The sequence below is a fragment of the Pagrus pagrus genome, assembly GCF_965226575.1.
Source record: "Pagrus pagrus genome assembly, chromosome: 5".
Lineage (NCBI taxonomy): Eukaryota > Metazoa > Chordata > Actinopteri > Spariformes > Sparidae > Pagrus > Pagrus pagrus.
The window spans coordinates 25,264,344-25,280,322 of record NC_140189.1 but is presented as its reverse complement, the minus strand read 5'-3'; the positions used below and the strand labels follow the sequence as shown (position 1 = coordinate 25,280,322).

The window sequence follows — 15,979 nt, the reverse complement described above, 5'->3', positions numbered from 1 at the left end:
GCCACCAGCTTCATACAGCTCTGCAGGTAGCCGAGCTCAACATATGCTGATGCTTAAAGCCTTCTGCAACATACATTATAAACCTAAATCCACATTCTTATATGTTTTCACGTACCAGATGTCACTCAAATCACCACAAACATGAGGTCATCTTATGGAAAATCGTGTTTATTGTTCATCTTTACAAGCTTATTATTCTCTACAAAGACCAAAGTCCTGTGCCTGCGACCTGATTTCAAGCATTGCAATGACAGACAATGCTGTTACTGTAAAACTACAAACCATCCCCTACAAAACGATTTATGAGGCAGTAAGCAGGCATACTGTGTAATAACATAGTCCAAAATACTGGATGTGGGAAACCTGGACTTGTTTATGCAGAACAACGTTAAAGTACAAAAGTACACTGCTCAAAATTAGTTAAGGGATACTGGGATATGGGTGCATTAGTGCATGTGCATGGACATGCAATAAAAGTCAAATGAAAAGGGTTACATTATTTTTGGGGAGCATAAATATTCACAAAACACAAAATAAAAATTCAGATATGTCACACTTTTAACAATCAAGCGAAACCCTAAAATATCCCAATACCCCTCAGTAATTTTGAGTAGTGTACATTAATTCCAGCAACACTGAAGATGAGTCCTTCAACTGTTTATGCTATTCTACAGTTTTTATTTACAATAAATAAATGAAATAATCAAAGACAGTTACAAAATCATTTTTTGTTACACCTTAAAAATAAAAATAAAAAACATTCACGCTTTATCTTCTTCGGTGGCGTACTCTTTGTTTCGGAGAAAGAAGGTTTTCACTACCAATGTCCAGGTCACCATGGGGATATAATTCCCCACGTTTTACCCCTCCTCTTTTCTTCCACCTCTCTGCCTCTTTGCTCTTCTTGCTCCTTCTGCCACCTTCCTCATCCCTCCTCTTCTTCTGTGGAGGGGGTGTGGACTGCTTTGGACTGTCGGGTGAGGACCTTAAGGGGTCTGCAGGGAAAACATCCTCATCAAAGCTCCCCCGAGGTCTCCCCAGTAGTCCTCCTTCACGTCTGGCTTGAGCCTCTCTCCTCAGCCTCTTCACCTCCCGTCTCTCTCTGCGCCTCTCTGGCCACGTCTTCCTCCTGCCAGCCCGGCTACACGTCTCCTGCTTTGCCTTGCTGCTCCCCTGAACTGGCTGGTTCTCCTCACCACTCTCCCCCGTTGGTTCAGAGTGCTGCTGGTCTGCAGGAGGCAGGGATCCAGCACTCACAAGCTCTGAAAACACAGCATTAATAAAAAAAAAACTGTGCTTGATAATCAGCCTGTGTGGTTGAAAGAAGTAAAAAAAAGCTTATTAACAGATGCACAAATACATATTTTTATTTCAACAATAGGTCTAATGCACTGTGAAAGGCAGAAAACTGTCAACTGACTCTGCAGTTCTTCTCTGCTCAACAAAGCGTTTTAGCCCCTTACAATTTATTGTGTTTGTTTTATGACCTGCAAATTAACTGTTCTGATTCATTCCTACTACTCTCATCGACTTTGTTTTCAGCCACAGCAGCGAGCTGTTTTTTTCAATCTATCATTTAGCAGCTAAAGAGCCAGAAACAACAGAGCTGAATATATTTACACTTAGTCATTAGTTTATTAGCTAAGACACAGTCCAGAAAGGGGAAAACAGCCATTACAGTAGGATGGAGAGGCTGGTGAAAGGAGAGAGGCTGGATGTCAAAGGCAGATGGGCAGTGATTTTGGCCATCAGGGCTGACCCACCTACTGGAGGGTTGAAACACTGCATGAAAGTTGTGTACCATCTGAGGACATCTGCTCCTGGCTACAGGCTCAGTTACCTCATTAATAGGTAACTGGAGAGAGCACCAAATGCTGTATGGTACAATCTAATAGACTAGATGTATTTTCCTCCAACCACCTCTTTTAAAACGAGTAATGCAAATGAGCACATATCAAATGTGTACATAAAACAATAAAACAGTAAATACTGTAATCTATGTTTATTACCTTTGGCTCTTTTCCCCGTCCTGGTACGACGTTGGAGGATGTCCTCTATGGTGTCATAGTAGCAAACGTAGGGCACTGAAGGAGAAGTCCCACTGATCATCCTCCTCTTACTGCACTCCTGATGAGAAAGGCAGAGAATAAAAGAAAAGGAAGGCTGCAGGATGGTGGAGAACAGGGCTGCTACAAACTGACTGAGGGAGAGAGAGAAGGGAGAGTAGATGCAGCTGAAAGTGAGGGGATTAAAAGGCAGGGAGAGGGAGAGGTAGAGTATACAGAGGGGAAGAAAAAGGCAGAGAGAGACATGAGACAGAGCGAAGAAAAAGACAGAGAGAGAGATTGATAACAGAGTAAGGCAGACAAAGGTCAAGCCGAGAGGGAAAGGAGAAATGGCAATGGTTAGAGAAGGATTCCTTCCATTGGTCACTTACATATCCATAATGTCCCGTCTCAGCGCAGTTGTAACAATGGGCAGTGCACTTCTTATGTTTTGGGGTGTGGACTCTATGTGGCCTGAGGGGAACGTCTAACCGGACCTGTAAAAAAATGTTAAGGTTTGGAAAAAGGATATTAGTCTTCTTCCTCTGTTTGGATCATATCTATTCTCTAGTTTTGAGCAGAATCATTGAAAACTCAAATCAGTGATGTTAACAGAGGCAGCCAGAGCAACCTTTTAATGTTGAGAAGCGGTATGCATCTCTATAGAAAAGTAAAGAAAAGTCAAAACTTCAACTCACTGTCAAGTGGTATTGTCTCCATGTATCAGGGCAGGCCTGAGGAAAACCCAGAAAACAAAGGAGAAAAATGCTCTTTTAAACAAAAGGGAAAAAGGGCGTTATGTAACTGCGCTGAAGATGAGGAACCGTTTGCAGAGATCAAACAACACTTCATAAACGGGCCCCACACATGCCTGAGGCTGCAGAATATGTCAACACACAACTGACAAATGCTTTTAAAGTTTCCTTCGGAGTGGTGACACATTCTCCAACACAAAACACTCACAGGGGCCAGAGCTGGGGGCTAACGGACAAACTCACATCAGAGAGGTGCCCTACCACACCACAGCGCTGGCAGTGTTGGTTCCACAGCGGGGGCCTTTCACAGGGCCTGAAGCCATGTGAAGGCAGGCCACAGCTGGGGCAGGGGCGGCCCGGACAGTCCCTCTGGATGTGGCCCTGGATTCCACAAAGGACACAGATGGGACATTTCTGCCGATACAGAGACAAGAAAGATTTTTAACAAGATTTAACTCATAAACACTTACTTATTGCAGTCTGTAAAGGACAGAAAGAAGGGTTAGCTGGTCAATTAGAGCAGAAATGAACAGAAACGTAAAGAGAAAGGGGCATTACATATCACAGTATAAAATATTAATGTTCAGTCGTCTGTTATTTCAACCTGAAAAAATCATTTCTCGCAACAGCACAGAAAAATATTCAGTGTTTTAGCAGCTGAAAATATGAGGGGTGGTTTTCAAAACAGAGCAAAGGCCAAAAGATGTGCGTTTTCTGATTTTATAAAACAGCAGGAAACATAAGGAAGGAGAAGGAGATAAAAGCTGGACTGAACCGAGAGATTTCAGCAAGCATTTTAGATTAAATGGACACCAAGATGCCCCCTGAAACCAGAAATCTCAGCAGCTGGGTGGGTATTTGAACCAGATTCTGGGTTATGAATCACAGCTGTATCAAGCTGCCGTTTGCTCAACAAGGTTATATCTGCTTTTTACTGAAAGAATATTATGTGTATCTAAAAGTAAAGTGGTAGATTAGCGTAGAGTGATAGAGTTACTTTACCTTGTGGTAGTAGCAGCTTTTTGCAAGGTGTCCTGTCCTGTTGCAGATGTTACAGATAAAAGAACGACCAGGCACGAAATAGCGGGCGGAGAGAGACTGATCAGCACTGTACTACACAATATGACAGGACAAAGACATGAAAGTCATTATTTAAAAAGCCAGCCTTGCAAGTTTATAATACTTAGAGGACACAGGAATATTAGACCACAGCTGACCCTGAGTTCAAAACCAATTTTCTGTCCTTCTGCCACAGTTTCACATTACTTAGAGCTTATGGTTAATATGACTTTCCAATAAATAAGCTCGGCACAACAAAGAGCACACGTTTTGTCTTTAAAGTCATTGGCATGTAATTTCTAAATGCATTTTATTTTATACAATATGACAATATGAAAAGAGTTAAGAAAAAACACTGACTGCAACTCAGCACATGTTAAATTAAGCTCAACTGCAGCATTCCTGAAGTGTATAAATATAAAAAGTTACCTTGTCCTTCTCTGTTACAGCCCAGGTGTCCTTAACTGATTTCAAATTCTCATCTAGCATGGAGAGAATGATCAAGGAGAACATTTAGTTTTGTGGACATAAATGTATCCCGTCATTAAAGTTCAAATCATTCAGTTTTCTGCCAGTTTATTCCTTGAAAAGCAACACACAGTAAAAAAAAGAAGCTCTTAAGAATTAAGGATGGATGAGCAGATTTTCCCAAGCCTAGCACATTTCGTCTTTTCAGAGTATTCTGTCTCATAAAAGCAGTAGCTCTCTCAGGGCTGAGAAAAAGGATGAAAAACTCTTGACCTTCCCACAATAACCATCACTGAGGTGAGATGTAAAGAAAAACTTAAAACCTCTGTGCTCTGGTGGAGCTGCTGGCTGCAAAGATAAGATGGAGTGGTGGTGCGGGGCAGCTCCCTGGTGTGAATATGAGTATCATCATTAATGTGAAGCAGAGCATTTCAGAAAAATGGAGTGCATGCTGAGCAAACTGTCTCTGACTCACTGTATATGTTTAAAAATAAATTGTACTCCCATAGATTCACAGACACCTCTGGGACTCTGTCTGTGTGGCGCTCATGCATGAAATGAAATCATAAATCTATTTCTATCTGAACAAATCTTTATTTTCTGTCAATATCCCGTGTTGTAACATTCACACAACACATCTGGTAACTCTACTCCACAGCCTGAAATTACGATATTGATAAATCGGCCGATGTACACACATTATTTGCAATGATCCCAAAAGTATCTCAAAGACTTGTGGCAGAGACGGGTAACAGAGGCGTGATACTTCACAGTTTCAAATTAACTGTATTAACTTAAAATACATTGGTGCACTGAAACAGTAGATTTCATAGGGAATGGAATAATTATTAATTATCCCAAGCATCTTTTTCCTGCATCTTAATCTCTTGAAAGACGATTTCCAAACTGGTGCATGATCGACATCTATACCCAGTTTTTTCAGGGACATTACTGATGCCGATTATTAGTAATCCAGGAGACCGATAACTGATCATTGAAGCTGATATACATTCACAGTAAAAATAAAAATCTGAGTCACAAAGTCGATAATAACCAGTGATGGAACGTTACCAACTACAATTTAGTCAAGCGCTGTACTTATATTGTAAGTGTGAGGTACTTCGCTTCAGTATTTCCATTTAAAAAATACCAAAAATACAGATACAGATAATTGGAAAAATGTGAAATATCGCTCCCGATAATCGGCCAGACCGATAATCAGTCTACCCTGATCAGTAGGGCGCAACATACAGCCGTGCTCTCACCAATCATCTCAACCAAAATCACAATTATTGAAACACTTCTTTTGATTAAAATGACCTGATTTTAACTTAAGATATCTGCATATATTGTTAAATGAGTGCATGTTCGGTCACATACTAACAAGCAAATAAACCTGCACAGATTGACTTGTTTGTCCTTCAGTTAACACTTCACAATCCCACAATGCAAACTGAACTGAAATGCAAACTTTGTGTTGCATCAGTAGGACTTCTGAAAGAGGATAATGGAAAGCAGCACGATGTTGAGAAGAATAGTCTGACCTTCATCTCCAGAGTCATCCTCAGAGCTGGTCCAGTAGCTCAGGTTGAGCTGGATGCTTGAATCTCCCACCTGCTCCTCTCTACCCAGGATCATCCACTCCTCGATGGGCTGCTCCCTGTCCTCCTCCTCCTCCTCCTCCTCCTCCAAACTGGAGGCAGGACTCTGGCTGCTGTCCTGCAGCACCCGTCCAGAGGTGGAGCTGAAGGCCAGGAGGAGCGGAGGAGAGCTTTCCCTGCTGAGCCGTGAAGCTTGTTTACAGCTGCTGGGATGTTTCTGTCGAGTTATCTTGAGCTCTCCTTCACTTTCGGAACCACTGGACCCCTCAACAAAGAAGAGGTGGTCTTTGCCGCCTTCCTCATCATCAGCATCTTCATTGTAGTCCATAGCACGACCTGAGAAGAGCAGCTGAACAGCACCACCCAACGACGGCTCACCGTGCTGCTATCAAGCAGCGGTGGCTAACGGCTCATTTAACTCGCCACGACCTCTTTCTTAATGACTGCAGGCAGACATTAAACTGCCCGACTGGTGTACTTATTTCTATCATATGTTATTATGAAGTTGCTATGTAAACATTCAAAACACAATGACACGTGGGTTAACATCAGCGCTATGCTAACGCTAACTAACGTTAGCTCTGCGGTAGCCGAGGCAGTTAATGTAGCTTAACTGCCGGAAGCGACCAGCTGAAATCAGGTCCACAGAGGCACTAGACGGGCGCTTACCGTTTTTAAAGTTCCCTTTTGTTGGTTTCAACTTCACGAAATACTAACTATTAAATTTTCCCTCCACACAACTGGAAGGGTCGTTACTTCTTCTCTTGTTTACATGTTTGAAGCGCTGGACCGGCGTTTCCGGGAGTTAAACTGTTGGTCAACCAAAACTGATGCCGGCGTTCAAACAAACACGGAGTTTGACTGAAGGTTTGAGACTCGGATTTTTAATGTTTAAAATATTAACGAGGTAATTAAACAAACTCAGAAATATTTATCTTTTCCATTAGTGAGTAAACAAGCTGTCCCCAGAACACTGTTTGAAGCTGGGAAGGTGGCAGGGTATAAACATTTTATTTAAGATTAGTGATCTTAATGAGGAGTTATCAGTGTGATTTTTCAGGTAGGTACCACTGGGTCCCCCCTTCAATAACCTCTACAAATATGATAACATGCGATGAAAACACTTGTGCTATTTAAATATGCGAAAATATTGGTTTCTTCCCCCCCCCATATGCCTCACAGTGGTTTGGTCCACTGCCAATCAACCTGCATCTCACACACCTGCGTCTCTGTGGAGCCTCAGCGTGGTGCTGCTGGATCAATAAGTACATATTATGCAAAATTTCAACTTTATATCTCATTATTATACTTTATTATTTCATATTTATGACTTTTTATCACATAATTTCAACTTTTTTATCTAATTTTTATGACTTTTGACCCACTTTTTAACTTTTCACCTCATAATTTTTAACTTTTTATCTCATAATTCTGATTTTTAATTCCATAACTACACATTGTATTTCATATGCATGACTTTATCTCATAATCATGACTTGCCATTGGATTTTTATTTTTATTTTTTTTAAATGGGCTTCCACACAGCGGGATGAAAAATCAAATGAATGTATATATTATTTCTAGACCTGTGTTTTCCGGGGTGACTTTTGTATTTCTGAACTCCTGCTCTGGTCACGTGAAATGACTCGTAACGCCTTTACCACAAAAAAGCAAAGAGATAATGAAGCGCGTGCACACGTGCTCGTGCGTCCAATCCGAGGCGCGTGCCGCTGTCCGCCGCTCAGGTGCTGAACGCAGACCGCTGTCACTCCGCACTGCGCGCACAGGACGAAACTGAACCACAGTCTCTGAAAAAACTTTGAGATGTTTGACCGACGTGCAGAAGTTAAGTTACTTTTGACAGCCAGCCTGTGACGGAGGTGCGCTCTGGACAGGTGCCGCTCACCGTCACGCGCAGTAAGTAGATGCTTCTTGAAGTAAAGTAATGAGGAGCCACCAGCACGCGGAGGAAGTTGAAGCTCTCCTTTTATCAGCACGTTGTCTTTGATGCGGGTCTGCAGACATGTCTTTTGATCGCTGTTTGTTGGCTCCGCTCCGGGGCTCAGGGCACGGCGGGGTGAACCAGCTCGGCGGTGTCTTCATTAACGGTCGCCCGTTACCGCACGTGGTGAGACAGCGCATCGTGGAGCTCGCGCAGCGGGGCGTGCGTCCCTGCGAGATCTCCCGCCGGCTGCGCGTGAGCCACGGCTGTGTCAGCAAAATACTGGCCAGGTAAGAGACCTGTGCACATTTTAACAACGTGTCGCCTGTAATTACAATCATCTGTAATATGTAATTTAAATGTAGCCTATAAATGCGTCATATTTATTTCCATGTTGCCTAACTATTCATAAGTCTAATTTCATTTAATGCACCGTTCCCAGATCCCAGCATGCATTATTCAGAAATTAATTTATTCTTAATATAAATGTATCTCAAGACCATGTGGTTTTCTTGGTCTTTCAATGGCTTTACTTCACTTTATTCCAACTTATATAACAATCAGGAGAAACTGACAGATGTCAACATTGCTGATGCAGGTACAATGAGACGGGAAGCATCAGGCCAGGAGTGATCGGAGGCTCTAAGCCCAAAGTGGCCACTCCCAGAGTTGTGCAAACGATCGTGGGTCTGAAACACGCCAACCCCTCCATGTTCGCCTGGGAGATCCGAGACAGGCTGCTGCTGGAGCGAGTGTGTGACCAGGACAGCGTGCCCAGCATCAGCTCCATCAACAGGTGCTGATGACCTTAAGTTAATCTTTATGTGCTTCACAAGTCCTGAACGTGAGCGCTGAGTGAGTTCCCTCTGTGTCTCTGCAGGATCATCAGAAACAAAGTGCAGTCTGACTCCTGTGAAGTTGGTGAGTTATTCTACTCTATCTAGATCTATCTGTCTTCCTCTAATGTTTCCTGACGCTGACCTCTGACCCCTGCAGCGTCATCAGCATCATCTGTTCCCACGGGAACAGCCTATTCCTCTGAGTCCTCCTATTCCATCAGTGGGATCCTGGGAATCAGGAGATGCAACAGCAAACGTAAGGAAGGTAACGAAGTCTGTGAATGTGATCTGTGTACGTATATGAAGTCATACAATGTTGTTATTTAAAAACCAATGGTACGACGTCAGTGACTCTACATCCACATTTTTCTGTTTCATTGTTTTCTGGGAGTTTCTGAAGCGCCCGACTTATGTCAAGAAAATGACGCTGAGGCAAAAGTAGCGCTCTGCCAATAACTGGAGATTGTTGTAAAGTCCAAAAGTTGAAGTTTCTTGAAAAAAGATCCAACAGCATCTTATTATCTGACAAAATATTCAGCTTCAGTCCATAATTATCTGCGTCTAGTCTTTCAAAAACATGTACATGTGCTTATGTATGTTTGTAAAAGTGAATGTATTCATGTTGACAAAACTGAGTTATGTTCATTTAAAACAGCTGATTTAATAAAAGACATCCTTGATTGAATTGAGGATAAAAAAGCTTTACATTTAAAGCTTCATCCTAAAACCTCAGTAGGACTTTGAATGCAAGCACATTAACAGTCAGTAAAGTCCTATAGAGGAGCAAAACGCTGATCTGTCTCCATTTCTTTTAAAACAAAATGTAAGTCTCCACAGTAGATTAAAATCATGAATAAAATGAAAATGAAGTTCTTATTAATCATGTAGTGTAGATGGATGTCTGTGCAGAGCAGACACACAGATTACAGTGTGCTACAGTAACAGACCACGCAGCAGACTGATGAGTGAAGCCGGTGGTCCTGTGTTAATATTACTCTGCATGAAACAACCTCCGCAGCAGGAGATCCACCTCGCCGCCCCAGGCTTCTGTCCTCTCAGCCAGCAGGCTCTCTGTTCCTCCCTGCCTCCCCCTCACCTCAGCCTCTCATTACAGGCCTGCTTACACCTCCACCCCTCCATCACGGCAGCCATTAGAATAGGAGATTACACAGACAAATATCTGTGTAGACACACATGCATGGATTTTGTCATTCTACTAATTAGAACAAGTGACGGTTGCAGTAGGAGGAGAAATAAACATGAACCTGCGACAGGAAATTTTTTTTTTTTTCCAGGAGGGGACGTCTCCTGCTACCACGACCAGCCGTGCTCCTGTAATGACGCCTGGAGATGGTCTGACCCGTGCCTCACCTCCGTCTCCAGCCTCACCTTTTACCCCGGCCTGCCGGCTAATCATAATCCAGACCTCTCAGGTCAGTCGGCACCAAAATATTATCACTTATGACCGCTTTAATGTGTTTCTCAAAGGGTTTTCTCTTATCTGTTGTCTTGTTTAGGGCCTCTGTGTCATTACAGCTGAACTGGGCTGCAGAAGAACATCAACCTCTTAGTGAAAAACAAGAAGATTTCACAACTGGATTCACTGAAATTGTAATTATTACAACATGACTGGTATCAATATCACAAATACAAACATCTTGAAAGTAAAACTGAAACCTTTTCGTGTTTTATTTACATAATTTGGATTCAAAGGGCACACGCGCTGATGTTTCAGAGCTTCATCAGAACAACGCATTATCCCCCGTCCCTGTCACCCCTGTGGCCATTTTCTCCTCAGTCAGAGGCGGAGAGGGAGCATCATTAGGGGCCCCGTGATGGAGAACAGTGACTGTTTTCTCTCCTTAGTGTTGCGTCTCCCTGGCCTCCCCTCCAGCATGAGGGATTAAAGGAGGCGATGGGAGATAGCCAGAGGGAGCGGCGGGGTCAGAGAACACCGCTGAGAAAGAAATCTGTGGCCAGCAATTTGGCATCAGTCTATAGGAGGCATGTAGGGAACAGATACATGGAGGCAAATGTTTACTGCATATATATTTATTGAAGAAGCACACGTCTCACATGCGCCAGTATGTTGTACATTTTCATTGTATGGGAACCTGGAATGTTTTGTTATATATGTGTGCACATGTCGGGTGGTAGAAGAAGTATTCGGATCCTTTACTTCAGTTAAAGATGGTTAAACATTAAAAATACTCTGTTATAAGGAAAAGTCCTGCATTGCACATGTTAGTTAAGAGAAAGAATGTAAGTGCCATCAGGAAAATTCACTTTAAGTATTACAAGTAGAAGTAAATGTCCCCTGTGACTGTTACACTGTTCTATATTAAACTATTATTACTCATGCATTAATGTAAAAGCAGGACTTTTGCTGCTGTAGTTAGTTAAGGTAGAGCTCAATTTGAACTATTTTGTATTTGAATGCAACTGATGTTTATTTTCATTATGGATTAACTTTAATCGATTTGATTGTTTTGGTTTGAAAATAGTGTGAGAAGTTTTCACAGTTGCCCAGAGCTCAAAAAGAAACCTTCACAATATTTGTTTTGTCCAACCGACAGTCCAAGACTCAAAATGATTGCAAATTAATTTAAATGAAAAAAAAAAAAAAGTTAAAGGTGCGATATGAAAGAAGTGGCAACCTGTTGAATTTATACTTAAAAACAATTGAGAGGCAGAATATCACCAGTGGGCAGCAATATCACCTGCTGCCCACTGTGCTAGCTAGCTGTCGTAAGCTAGTTAGCTCAGTTAGCCCTGCAGCTAGCGGTCTTGGCTGGGAGCTTGGAGGACAGGGGGACTGTTGGTGTTTACATCACTGGCTCAGAAGCTTTGGACCGGGACGGGCTGTGGCTAGCTGGTTAGCATGCTAACTTCACTACTTATCACTGCAACACAATACGTAGGTGTCAAATCGTCAAAACTGTTATCCGTTCACATTCTGCTGATAATTAAAGGCAATGTTTTAATGTTTTCAACTAAGATTTTTACATATTGCACCTTGAGAACTTTACAGTTGTGAAGTTGTAACTCAAAGTAGTAAATTCATCAATATAGTCGATTAATTGACTTATTTTTTCAGCTCCACTTGTACATTTTTCACATTTTAAATGTGCAAAAATCTTAAATTAGGTACTTTAGTGGTCAATTAATTGTAGTGGAGTTAAAAGTATTGTATTTCCCTCTGAGATGTAGTGATGTAGAAGAAAGAAAGACAGTGGGATGAGAAGTAACTACTTGAGTCAATGTACTTTAGTTACATTCCACCGTTGGATATGTCTGTAATTTAGAAGGTACGAGCAAAACCTTTTCATTAATTAAGAGCCTTCAACTGTGGAGCCAAATTTTTTTTTTAATTTCCCCAGAAAGCGTCACAGTCAGTACAACAAAAAACATGCTCTATCCTTTGATTCTCAATATGGATGAGAAAAAAATTTGACAAAAAGGAGAAAACTCAAGAAGAGCTACAGGCAGAGTGGAGAAGTGTTAATAAGTGTTTATTTCAGTGGCCTGAATTTAATAGAGCCTTCATTAATGTTATTAGCTGAATAATATTTTTTTATCTGATGTTATTTTCACAAAAAGAGTTTAATTATCATGTTACAATCTGTGAAAGGACATCTACTTCTTCTCCTTTATAAGAAATAATGAAGCGTAGAGAACAGATGTCCCCATCACAAACCATGCATGTAGGCCTGCAGCAGATGAATGAGAAAACATTCTTCTGATGTCAAACAGTAGGAAGAAGAAGAGAAACATTTCTGAGCAGAAGGGAACTTGCAGCATCAGCAGGGGGCAGTAGTTGTCAGTACCACAGTTTATAGGCATCACTATCAGCAAGTTGGAACAGAGCTGTCACTTTCAGGCTGCAACTCGTTAAGACATTTGACTTTTTGCATGCAACAAAACTGAACTGTCTGCTCGCTCTGCAGCAATCTCCCAGTAACGAGCTGTTTTTAGGAATTCCCCCAGTGGACATTATGAGACGATGTTGCTAGGAGAACAGAGACGACCCAGATGGGAGCTCTTATTTTGGGCCGAGACAACACAACCAACAGGGACCTGACCTCAGGCTGTGCTCTGTGATACATAACATGAGCCAGTCCCATGGTTATGGTAAAAAAGTGAATACATCTGAAACTAACCTGAAGTTTAAATCATGTTTAAATCCCTCAGTTGTGTTGGTCAAGCTTTTCAACATCAAGTCACTTTCTCCTGCTCTTTCTTATCCAGCACAAGTTTCTGCAGCATGCTGTGCAAATCAGCCTCATTATATAATAACGAAGATGTTTCTAAATTACTCTGATAACTCTGAGTACAAGCAGAGGAAGCCAAAAGCACTTGAAGTTTGAAACTGAGAATGAAGACAATAGCATCAAAGGCAACACTGCACAGGGTGTGGTTTCACCTCCCTGTTGGCACACAGAGGATGAACCTGCTCAGTCGCTCAGTCTCTTCTGGACGCTCCACAGCAGTAATAATGAGCGTCCGCTGTTCACTCTGCTGTCTGAACGACCTGAGGGGCTCCTGTGATGCTGCTGGTGGTGATGATGATGATGATCTTTTTCCACATTCATCCAGCAGCTGTGATGAGTTCAAGGACCACTGCCGTCTGGCTCACATCATTAGCATCTCGGAGAAGTCAGCAGAGGGCAGTTTGTTTTCACGTGTTTCAAAGGTGAGTTGAAGTTAAAGCTCTTCTGCTGACGTACACACTGATGGTGTCTGAACTAATAGTTTTAACACCACCGCTGATGTTATTATCAGAACAGGCCTCTGGGTGGCGACGGTCACCAGCAGATTATGGCCAGGTAAATCTGGCAGTGTGACTTTAGCTTAAAGGTGCATTATGTAGTTTTGGGGCTTTTATGCCTTAACAAGCTAAATAAAGAAACTCTCTTTGTTGTCATGACTAAATAAACTGAATAAACCAACTGACCCTAAAGGACAGCACAGTTTCATGCTGTTTTACTTTGTTTATATTTGGCGGACCCTGCCACCTTTCTAGCTTCAAACAGTGTTCTGGGACCTTATTTTCCTCTGAGAACAGCTTGTTCATTCAGTTATGGAAAAGATAAATATTTCTGAGTTTATACTATTACCTTATTAATATTGTAAATACAAATTTTATCTCCAAAACTACATAGTGTCCCTTTAAAGGCACGAGTGAAACTAGTATAAGTATATAAAAAATGTGAATAATTTGCATGTCTCTTGGTATAAATACGCTGTAGGTTGAACCACAGAGAAGGAACAGACACGGACAGAAATGGCTTCTGATGACCTGTGGGCTGTTTCTGGCTTTAACTCTCCTCGGTAAGTGAAAAACATCGATGTTTATCATGAATGTGCTGAATGACAGAATAGCCACATTTTAATGTACAACAACTTAAAGAAGAGCTGCAACATGCATGAAAAGAAGTTCTGCAAAATGTTAGTGAAAGTGGCCTAACGAAATGTTTTTAGGTCCAACTAATTACTAAAGCTGTTACAGAGGAGTAAAATGTACATTATTTACCTCTTAAATGTAAAGGAGTAGAAGTGTAAAGTAGTGTAAAGTTTCAGTTTATGACCGAGATCTTCTTTATGAAACATGAAATACTGTTTTCACACGTTTCACGTTTTGTTTCTTTGGGATCAGTTGGAAAGGACGATGCTGATGTACAAGACTATGTAAGTCCACATGAACCAACACTCAGTGAAACACTCAACACGTCCTGATATAAGACAAAAAGAGCCTCTCTCTGTGTCATTCTCTGTCTTTTAGGATGCTGATGTCTTTCTCCCATTCAAAGCTCTGTGGTTGTTGGGATGTCTGTTGTTCTGGACTGTTTGGTTGCTCCTGCACCTCCTCAAGATGTTCCTCTGGTTGCTCAAAGTCCTGCTGTGGTGTATCTCCGTTTCTGTGTCCCTGCTGTGTCGTTGTTTGTCTTTTCTTCTGTCCTGCTTTCTTCTTCTGCTGCATTACATATGTGATGATATGCTTTATGCCACCACCAGCCCTGTGAACATTAACGTTATATTTCTCTGTGTTGGTGTTTCACTGCTCATTCTCATCATGACTTCTCATGTGAAATAGATCATTTATATAAATAAGTAGAAATTATATTTAAATGTATTTTTAATTGTATATTTAAAGAAGAAATGTGAATTTTGGAAGAAGAAATAACACATTCTTCCTCTTACAAATGAAAAGCTGAATTAATAAGCAGCTAGAATGGCACTTAGTAGAGTGCATACCTTCACTAAGGCTGAACAGCCCCCTTTAATTGAATCAAGCCTCATCCAAAATCAATTAAAACATATTTAAATTTGCTAGATCCAGGTTTTTATTTGGATTGCATCAAAAGTGATTGGGGTTTATTCTGGGCTCAGACCCATCCTCCATCCAAGTTTAGTGGAAATTAGTTTTGTCGTTTTTGTGTAATCATGCTGACAAACCAACAAATAAACAGACTCGTAGCTTTCGGTGGCTAATGTTAGCAAATATTATATTGCTGTGTAACATTTTAGCTATATTGTCATTTGTTACGACAGTGACTGCTATTCAGCTAAAGCTATATTTTCTCACTTTAAGATAGTGAAACATTTTGGATGAAATAATCAGGTGTTTAAAATAGAAGACAGAAATCATGCAAATATGCGACATGGTGACTTTAGGTCACAAAGTCACAGAATTAAAGGCAAGAGTACTGACGAGGCGTTTCAGGAGCAGTGTTTTCTGTGGGAGAGAGGAGCTTCTTAACGTTCAAGATCTTTTTCATGCACGAAAACACTGAAGGAAAGGAAAAAAACAAAAAAAACATAATAATATCCATTAAATTATTCATCAGGGCTTCATATTTAGAGACTTTATACACTCAATTAAAAGTGTGAATTATTTATTTATTTCATTTTCTTCAAATTAAACATTTTCTCTGCAAACACACCCAAAATACAAACCAAAGTTGTTGTTTTTTTTTACAGCTCAACTATCATAAAGTTTTGGGTTTGTTGGAGGATGTAGTTATTTAATGTGATGATGAGTTTGTGACAACATGAATAAAGCATCAAAAAGTCTAAACTCTGACTGAATGTTCACTTAAAATGTTCACTTACACAGCCCTTATCTACTCGCACTACGACTTAAATGGAAATTATTAATCTGGCCTGCACGTGAGGAGTGTGTTTGGCTTTTGATCTGTGTGTGTGTGTGTGTGTGTGTGTGTTTGTGTGTGGACAGATACTTGCATGCGTCACCACTTCTGAGTGTTTT

At 41.2% G+C, this 15,979-nt stretch overlaps 2 protein-coding genes and 1 long non-coding RNA gene across 6 annotated transcripts; 2 read left to right on the top strand and 1 right to left on the bottom strand.

The window, feature by feature from the left end:
• Positions 1-147: 147 nt before the first annotated feature.
• LOC311256965 (zinc finger CCHC domain-containing protein 7-like) lies at positions 148-6,723 on the bottom strand. Of its 2 annotated transcripts, XM_084352380.1 has the most exons (9): positions 6,598-6,723; positions 5,872-6,264; positions 4,289-4,341; positions 3,803-3,913; positions 3,044-3,214; positions 2,744-2,779; positions 2,438-2,542; positions 2,010-2,127; positions 148-1,262 (listed from the first exon to the last, which is right to left on the bottom strand). In XM_084352380.1, exons 2-9 carry the CDS (start codon positions 6,254-6,256, stop codon positions 769-771), a joined length of 1,473 nt encoding a protein of 490 aa, XP_084208506.1. In that variant the 5' UTR covers positions 6,257-6,264; positions 6,598-6,723; the 3' UTR covers positions 148-768. The 2 variants fall into 2 exon arrangements, with proteins under 2 accessions (XP_084208506.1, XP_084208505.1); XM_084352379.1 differs by having other exon boundaries at positions 5,872-6,709.
• Position 6,724: 1 nt separating this feature from the next.
• Positions 6,725-10,922, top strand: LOC311256968 (paired box protein Pax-5-like). 3 transcript variants are annotated; one of them, XR_014622543.1, is made up of 8 exons: positions 6,725-6,795; positions 7,995-8,160; positions 8,469-8,666; positions 8,751-8,791; positions 8,867-8,974; positions 10,005-10,142; positions 10,227-10,320; positions 10,423-10,922. XR_014622543.1 is itself a non-coding variant. In XM_084352385.1 (7 exons), the coding sequence occupies exons 1-7, from the start codon at positions 6,759-6,761 to the stop codon at positions 10,247-10,249; spliced, it is 702 nt and encodes a 233-aa protein (XP_084208511.1). In that variant the 5' UTR covers positions 6,725-6,758; the 3' UTR covers positions 10,250-10,373. The 3 variants fall into 3 exon arrangements, 2 of the variants coding, with proteins under 2 accessions (XP_084208511.1, XP_084208510.1); XM_084352385.1 differs by lacking the exon at positions 10,423-10,922 and having other exon boundaries at positions 8,867-8,965; positions 10,227-10,373; XM_084352384.1 differs by lacking the exon at positions 10,423-10,922 and having other exon boundaries at positions 10,227-10,373.
• A 2,292-nt stretch (positions 10,923-13,214) lies between these two features.
• On the top strand, positions 13,215-15,319 carry LOC311256969. Its single transcript, XR_014622544.1, has 4 exons — positions 13,215-13,402; positions 13,959-14,040; positions 14,366-14,397; positions 14,492-15,319. It is a non-coding gene; the product is annotated as an uncharacterized lncRNA (long non-coding RNA).
• Positions 15,320-15,979: the final 660 nt, after the last annotated feature.